The sequence below is a fragment of the Ictalurus punctatus genome, chromosome 22, assembly GCF_001660625.3.
Source record: "Ictalurus punctatus breed USDA103 chromosome 22, Coco_2.0, whole genome shotgun sequence".
NCBI lineage: Eukaryota > Metazoa > Chordata > Actinopteri > Siluriformes > Ictaluridae > Ictalurus > Ictalurus punctatus.
Genome location: NC_030437.2, coordinates 15,884,721 through 15,893,704, shown reverse-complemented (window position 1 = coordinate 15,893,704; position 8,984 = coordinate 15,884,721). Strand labels below are relative to the sequence as shown.

The 8,984-nt window shown below is 40.4% G+C and overlaps 1 protein-coding gene across 3 annotated transcripts in view; it reads right to left on the bottom strand.

Moving 5' to 3' along the window:
* Positions 1-1,512: 1,512 nt before the first annotated feature.
* ak8 (adenylate kinase 8) overlaps positions 1,513-8,984 on the bottom strand; it is a 29,974-nt gene continuing 22,502 nt past the window's right edge. For 2 of the 3 annotated variants that reach the window (XM_017451322.3, XM_017451321.3), the window contains exons 12-14: positions 8,392-8,533; positions 3,404-3,484; positions 1,513-2,509 (exon numbers count right to left, since the gene is read on the bottom strand). In XM_017451322.3, the coding sequence (XP_017306811.1) occupies positions 2,233-2,509; positions 3,404-3,484; positions 8,392-8,533 (500 nt within the window). In that variant the 3' untranslated portion in view covers positions 1,513-2,232. The remainder of the gene's footprint in view (positions 2,510-3,403; positions 3,485-8,391; positions 8,534-8,984) is intronic. The other variant, XM_017451323.3, reaches the window with a different exon arrangement.

Below are 8,984 nucleotides of genomic sequence, written 5' to 3'. Positions count from 1 at the left end.
CAATATAAGCTGAGAATTATTACTGTTGCTCAGAACAATACGGCGCCGACGATCCATCGGCCAGTGCGGCGTCTATGTATGTCTATGAACACAACAGCCATGAGTCGCAGTGAAGTGACGTCACTCCCCTATTTGATTGATTGGCTAGAGGCGGAGCTGTAGTGGAGCAATGGTGACGCTAAAGCCCGCCCTGATTTACATGAAACTCGAATATATTTTTTTACTTGTTTTTAAATGTTTGATTCACGCTTATTATTTAAAAAAATCCGTTACCGCAATACTTTTGACCGAAAATTAATCCAGTACTACAACTGGTTCAGTTTAACAGCTCAGATATACAGAAAAATTCTGAAACCCTTGGGACACTGCACTCGAGTCAATTCACAGTCAAATGGGTACTAGCCTTCGCTTAGAACTGGACCAAACCCACCTCGCTTTCAAACCAACGACTCACGTGTCCACATATCCAGTAACTGTTTCAACTGATTGATTTGGATTGCTGTGTTCACACCTGCCTAAACAAACTGCACCAATGGGGAAACCACACCAGGGTTTGATTCAAACAGACTAAACCCTTCATTTGTGAAAACACACTTGGAAATGCAGATTGATCCAGATTCACAAAATATTGCTTCAGTTTTTTCCCCTCATGACAGAACTGTTCAGTTCTATTTTTTCTTAAAATGCAACTCGTGAAGTTTCAATAACACTTCAGTGCCAGTGCTGAGTTGAGAAAGAGTCCACAAGCCAAAATTCAGAAATTGACACAGGGTAGATGACAAAAACGAACCAAAAAGCAACTAACAAGTGCACAGAGAAATGACCAAAATCACCCAAAAACTACTTTAAAACATTTGTGTATCGCATCCAGTTAGAATCTACATACTTCTATAGGTGGACTAAGGTGTGTGTGTGTGTGTGTGTGCGAGTTTAAATAAATGCTGTAACCATGATTGGGAAGATATAAAGATGTTAAAGATAAGGACATGACATCAATATTACCTAATATTTTATTTCCTATTCTGTTTGCTTATTTAAATGCAGAACAATAATGCATTTTGCAAAACCTAAAATATTATTTTTGAAATTCAATATCATTTTATTGCAATTGCTCTTATACATGTATATAGGCACAATGTGGTATGTAGTATTTTCTTGTTTATTAACACAAAACATGACTGAAACTGGCCTGTACAAGAAATCAGTTATTCCCTGTTCTGTTTTCTTAGGCTGAATGTCTTAACATAAGGGTTTTTATATTCCTGCTTAAACATTTAGTACTGAAGTGACATTTAGCATGAGATTCTACTTTGCACATTATCACTCCTAATAATTTTCCAATTATGATGGATTTTATCATCCGTCAGCTCTTAATACCTAGCACTTTGAAATTGGTTTCACACATATCCGCGGTTAATACCTAGAATATAGCGGATTGAAAAAGGAAGGATTATTGAACAAGCTCATATTCTGCTTGATTAGAAATTAAGCTGCTTAATGAAAGAGATGGACACATCTTAAATCAAATTTATTGTCAAGAATCAGATGAGATCAACCCAGATGATGCATTTAGAGAAATCAAATGTACTTGCACTAGGAAAAAAAAGAAAAGAAAAGTGGCGTATCTAAATATTTGTAGCATCTGTGCAGAGCACTAAAAAGCATTTCCCATTTAGTAAAGTTGATTTCATCATCTGCAATGCTGTATTCCTTCAGATATTCTCTAAAATCTTTGTTTGGAGAGTAAACATACTCATTCTTCCTGCCACAGAGCGGGCTGAGATCATTTAAAAAACATGCCATTTCTTCTGCTTACTCCCTGTTTATGTATTCAGAGCTGATGCATATTCTGGAGCTCATTCGCTTTAATTAAGTCAATGTCTGCCTGTCATGGCACGGTATCTGAGGGGAGTTTGAAAGCTTGGCTGTTAACACGTCTCGCTAACCAGTGCACTTAACTCCTTTCCTCTCCGTTGGGAGCCAGTCCTCTGACCTCTGCATGCGGAGTGAGAGAGAGAAAGAGAGAGAGAGAGATAGAGAGAGAGAGAGAGGGCTTAAAAATCAGAGCAGCTCTTGCTCCTTAGCATGAGACTACTGAAGCGGGACTAATACTACCCCTGACAAAGAGTCTGGACAGGCTGTGTTTTATTGCGACATTAATTAAACATGTGTATAATTAGCTGGTCTGCTGTACTCCCTTGTGATCAGCTGGGGTCAACAAGCGGGAAGTGATTACAGACCAGAGGAGCCAGAGAGGGCTTGGATGTTTAATTCAGGCAGGACTTTGGAAGGACGGCCCACCATCCCGCTCTCCAGGCACTCGAACACAGTGTGGGGTTGTTGATCAGCGCTGACCTGCACAGCCTGGGGGTAGAAGGCCAGTAGGGCGGCCACATGGCTCCGGTACTCCTTCAGTCTCTTGCAGACTTCAAACTCCGTGTCCTTTGGGTTACACTGTAGCCGAGCTTGTACTTTTACACCTGGGGCAGGATTGTGCAATGAGTGATACCTGGATTGATCAAAAAAAAAAGTGGAAAAAAGCAGTTAGTCAGTTCTTCATTGACACTAGTGGTTTTCTTCTGTTGTAGGCCATCGGGCTCAAGGTTTGACACGTGTATTCTGAGAAGCTTTTCTGCTCACCACGGGTGTGATTATTGAGTGATTATTTGAGTTACCATACCATTCCTGTCAGCTCAAACCAGACTGACCACTTTCCCCTGAGGTAACTCATCATCAAGGCGTTTCGGCCAGCAGAACCGCTGCTCGCTGGATGTTTTTTGTTTTCTGCACCATTCTGTGTAAACTCTAAACACTGTTGTGGTAGAAAATTCCAGGAGACTAGCAATTTCTGAAATACTCAAACCATGCCAGGGTCAAAGCCACTGAGATCACATTTTACGTTTGATGTGATCATGAAGCTCTTGACCTGTCAGTCTATACAGGATTTCTTTGTGATTGTTTTGGGCAAAAATGCTTCATTTTGTTGCGGATATTTTCAAAATTTGCGACGCAACTTGCGCCGTTTTTTTGTGGAAATGTACTTGAATTGGTGAATTAGTGATGTTTGTTTGTAAATGCGACCTTTTAGCTGTACTCATGTTCAATGCACGTGAATGGAAGAGGGCTTTAGCTGTATGCACGTTGTGATGATGTCACATGGCCGCATCTGCTGAAAATCTGCAGTAATTAAAAAAAAAATTTGCAAGCTACTCCGAATATTGTGGGACTGACCTGTATTTGCATGGTTTTATACATTGCTGCCACAGGACTGGCTGATTGGATAACTGAATGAATGAACAGGTGTACAGGTGTTCCTGTTGAAGTGACTGTTAACTATACATATGTGGTAGATAGATATTAGATTGATAAATGATAGAGTATTCATTTAAAGCACATGAGTTACCTCTCTCCCGTCACAGGATCAGTAGACCTGAGTGTCAGTCGCTCCAGAGCAACGCTGTCACTCATCTCCAAAAAAAAGACCCTGTCCAAAACAGCAAAACAAACAACAACTAAAAAACCATAATCAAAACATTGACTTCTTTAGGAATCACTTTAGAAGTTTGAAGCTTGTAGTTGCAAAGGTTGATATGTGTTTCCGCAAAGCCCCTAATAAAACTAACCACAGCAATGCTTTTATGCTAATTAGAAGGTTGTGATGAGAAAAAAAGTGGCAAGACGCATCATGTATTAAGGATGGAATAATTCTGACGTGTGTGTGTATATGAGGGCTGAATAAATGATGAGCTAAATAATGGGTACAAAAAAAAAAAAAAGCGAAGCTCTCTTGAGTGGCGGTACTTTAACACAGGAATGTTTGGGTGTTTACCCAGGGGGGTCTCACTGACTGCACAGCCTCCAGACATAAAGTGGTTTTAATGGTGGAGTCAGGTGGGGAAGCACCAATCAGACAACCTCGTCACCACTGACCCCCATCAGAGCGCAGGCCTCCAGAGAGCTGCAACCTCGGAGTCATATCTACAATATCATGCAATTTTTACAACCAGGTTGAGGCAGAGGATGAAGAACAGCAAGCATTGGTGAGAGAGAAAAAAAGGAGGGAGATCTGAGATCTGCTTTTGATAAAATATTTAAATGGCTTTGTCCTTCTGGCTCTCACTGATGCTGTGAAATCGTTAGCCCCTCTGGAATGGACAAAGGATCCCTGCAAGGGTCAACTGACCACTGTCCTTGACTCGTGTCACATACGAAGGGTTTCCTAGGGCTCATCATCTGCACGAGTGCGTGATGATTTCAGTGAAAAGGCATTGCTCAATTTTTAATGAATATTTGTCTTTAAAAAGAAATAATAACTACTCTGCAAAGCTATTAGAATTAATATTAATGTTTCTGCATGAAATATTCATGTGGAGCAGAGAATCGGGGGTTGGGGGTGTCTGAGAAAAGTGAGCTCCTGTGTGTGTGTGTGTGTGTGTGTGTGTGTGTGTGTGTGTGTGTGTGTGTGTGTTGAGGAGGTGTAGAGTTTACACTTGATGTTGCTTACATGACAGCTTGATATTCTCAAACAAATGAACTAAAACAAGGCAGCTAACAAGCATTTGTCAGTCCTCTGCTGCTACAAATGATCCAAACATCATACATGATAAATATGACAGAATATCTGTGGGTGTATAAATGTGTGTGTGTGTGTGTGTGTGTGTGTGTGTGTGTAGTGTGAATATCATTCAACTAGTATCTTGACTAAGCACACACTTCCCTTCCTTCCTTCATATCTATCCTCTCAGGGTGATCCGAATAGGTCTCTGTACACATCCTGCCTCCGTTTCCCTCCTTTTCCATCTCCCCAAATTAAGAAATTAATGAGGGATAGATTCTTTACAGGCGGCCCGGCAATGTTTACCACTGATTAAATTATAATGTGGCCCCTGCTGTATAATTCATGAGCCAATTAGTGGAAGTGTTGCTTGATTTGATGGCAAGCGGACACATGAAATACATTTAACTAATAGGGAGCAAGAGACGAGCGTGGCGATGTGGAGAGAGAGAGAGAGAGAGAGAGATACAAATATACTAGAGTGAGAGAGGGAGAAAGAGAGAGAGAGAGAGAGACAGGAAGGACAGTGCGAGTGAGCAGGTGATTGTGATTGGCTGGCTTTTTCTAGGATTACGTGGCTAATTGCCCTGCTTTATCTGCCTGTCACGGATAGCTATGCATATTTCAGTGGTTCCAAAGACTCTGATTGTTTGTGAGCGTGTCAGGGCTGTAAGAAGCAACTGACTGCCCAAACTGGTGTGTAGTTAAAGACTGGCAGGAAGAGCGAGAAAAAAAAATGCAGAACAGTCATGGCTATAGCACTGATAATCAACCTGTAGATTTCAGAACCTTAGCAAAAGGTTTGGATCGTGAATTCTGTTTCGCCACCAGTACTATCTTGGACTAAACACACTATTCACAGAGATTATCTATTAAACATCCCTTACAGATTATATACAGAGACGTGGCTATAGCTATAGGGATTTCAGGTTTGAACTATCCCTGAAATTCTTCTCAAACATTTATTTGTGGCTGCTTCAGATAAGACATATGGCGCAGATGAGTATATACGTCAAATAACATTGTTTTGCACAGTAATTGTTCCTGTAATGTTGTTCATAAATGGTCCACAAAGTCATCATTACTGTTCTCTATATTTCCATTCATCTAGCTTCAATACCACTTATCCTACACAGGGTCAAAGGGGAGCCTGGAACCTATCCCAGGAAATTTAGGGTGCAAGGTAGAAGACACCCTGGACAGGCTACCAACCCATCACTGGGCACGGTAACACACATTCACACAATTTGTGTAAAGCCAATCAGCTTACTCTTTTGGCTGGGGGAGGAAACCGGAGTACCCAGAGGAAACCCCCAAAGCACGGGGAAAACATGCAAACTCCATGTACACATTGAGGAGGCAGGATTCAAACCCCCCAACCCCAGAGGTGTGAGGCAAACGTGCTAACCACTAAAATATATTTAATATTTAACCACCTAAAATTACAAACAAACATGTCCCTTAGTTTGTATAATCACGTGATTGGCTACCAGCTGCTATTGTAAGAAACAGTTAGAATTTAGCATTTTCCACATTTCTGTTCCCATTCAGAAGAGTTGAAGATCTCTTTAGTTCCTTAAAGAAATTTTTTGAATAGGTTTCTGAGTGTCACATCAGTGTCCTGTCATTGGGAGATTGTGAGTTTGAATCCTGAAGATGCCACAACCAATGGAGCAAAACTGCCCTTGCTCGCTGGGTGGGAGGGACATCATATTTTCTCTCCTGTCAATCACAGTGACACTAGCCAACCGTGGGCATCTGTGAGCTCTCAGGTATGCGGAAGAGGTTAGATAGCGCCTTCCTCAGAGTGCGTAAGCATGTTTTATCCTGTGAGAAGCTTGTGTTAGCCTCCACCTTCTGTTGTATGAAAGGGGAGAGCTGCAGGGGAGAAAATGGGGACCTGTGGTCACCGGGCTATGAGTGATTGATCAGATTTTGATCAGGACTGATCAGGTAACTAGGAAGTCACAGCAAGGGCATTCTCATTTATCTGATGGGATCCTGTTTCCTGTCTTCCTCTTTTGTCTTTTTTTCCAGGATCAGGTAACTTCTTCAGCATGGCAAAAATAGCAACTTCAATTCCAAGTAAAAACTTTTTTTATTTCTGAGGCTGTTTTTTTTTTTTTTTTTTTTTTTTTACTGCTTTAATCATTTGGGAGGGGGGAATAATGTACACTATATATTCATTTTGTCACTATCTTCCAAAGTCATCCAAGCAGACTGACACCAATGCACACAACCCAGCGGTCATGTCTGTACAAGCTGAACATTTCGCACAAGCACTCACTCCAATGAACCTTTTCAAGAAATGGGTAAATAGATCCTTCCGATTAAATAGTGGTTCCAGCTCTGCCGTGTTCTTTACTCTCCTTACTGCTCAGTGGTGGCAGATACGGTATTACATGCCCATGACTTGGCACCATGCCACGTCACTGCCTCAGCTTATTCATTTTCTCTAAAGCCTGAGTAACGGGATAGCTGTTAATTAATAAAGCTGTCAGGTAGAGCACGGCCATCGGCTATCAACAGCTCATCAGTAACATTCTACTCATTGTTTCAGGGCCCAGCCTTTCCACTTAGCGCCGGCCCCCAAAATCAATTACGCTAATGCTATGTAAATAAGGTCTCCTGACATTAGCGGAAACGGTGGGGTGTTGCTAATGGAGTAAATGGAGACCTATTGAGGAGACGGTGATGATGGTATTTTACGGTAACTCTCTCAGAATATAGGCTCTATTCTGCTGGTGAGTGATGAGTGACTGAACATCACAGAGGTGTGATACAGAAAGGCAGTGTGATGACCAATTTATGTGGGGTTTAGATTGAGCGAAGTGACTGACGTTACCCGAACAGGGGTTCACCCGCATACTGTAAATTTCCAGGTGATTTCAAGTCATTTACATTTTTAAAAGTCCACCCATGCTCACAAGACAAAAAAAAAGAAAACATTGTCCTAAAACTAAACTGCAACCCTGGTGGTTTTAGCTCAGTGTGTTCTAGCTGGGATGACTAAGCCAGACACACACTGTAGTAGAATGCCAGCTCAAAGGCAGTACAATCGCCCAGTGCCATCAGATCTGCTGAGCATGAGTAACCTGAGTGGTCATATCCTGCTACACTCACTATTTCGAAAAATTCAACAGTCAAAATCACACTAAACACGAAACACACCTGGCTGATCCATCCTTGGTTTTTGTTTTCTTCTGATTTGGCTTTTAACAAATCTTAAAACATTTTTTAACTAATAATAATAATAATAATAATAATAACAAATGTCAGCAGAATGTCAACTCAAACATGCTTTTAAAGGTCGGGTCTGTAATTTCTTAAAGTGTTTCTAGACCTGTACCAATCCTATACATTTTTTTTTAAAGATCCTTTAGATAAATCGACAATGTTGTAAATCAAAGGATGTGATACATTGATGCTTTTTTTTCTTTTTCGTTTAGCAAATTTTCTAGGACATTAACTCCACCCACAAGACAGAGAAGACCTGCTTAGCTATGCTCCTTTTCCTTAAAAGCCAACTTACAAGATATTAATAGTTTCAACAGAGGAAGTGTAGTCGGTTGTGGGGGGCATTAAAATTTTTGATTTAATTGTAATTGTAATTTGTTTTGAAGGCGGGCAGGGGGTTTCAAAATTACAAACTGCTCCTTTAAGGCAAAAAAGCATGTGTTTTTTGGACATGTATATTCTTTCTAAAGGAGTTTACCATGACCCTCTGTTGTAGGGTTTAAACAGAAGCATATTTTAGAGCATAATATATACTGCCTTACAAATTGCTTGGTGTTTATCAAATGTACACCTTCATGGTCTGTATGTACAGTCAGTACCTGCTAGGGAGGAAGTTGGATTCCTGCAGTCTCTCGGCCTGTTCTACATCTCGAGGGAAGCCGTGAAGGACCCAGCCGTGTGTGGTACAGTCCAGACGGCTCAGTCTCTCGGTCAGGATCTTCAGCACCATGTTGTCAGGCACTGTGATGAATGAATTAGTAGAAACATTAATACCTTGTTAATGAATGACGAATATGTCACGTCATTATGCTTTATGCTTTATCCATTATGCAAAAAGTCTATTTTTTCACAATTACATAAAAAGTCCACAGCGATGACCGTAAAATGTCAATCTTAGTGGCTTCCAAGATGTGCACTTGTTCCAAATACAGTAAACAGAAACGTATTTTATGTTGTACTATTATAAAAAGTGCGGTATCTATATGATCTCTATGTGAGTTGCATTGGGTTAAAAGGTTGAACATCTAAGGAAACTGCTAAGGTCTTGAATGATGTTTACTTCCAGGTAATGTTAAAACAAATAAAAAAAAAAAATAATAATAATAAAAAAAAATAAATAATAATAATTAAAAAAAACTTTTAATAAGAAAGTTTAAGACTTGGATAACAATTGACACAAAGGCAAGAATGA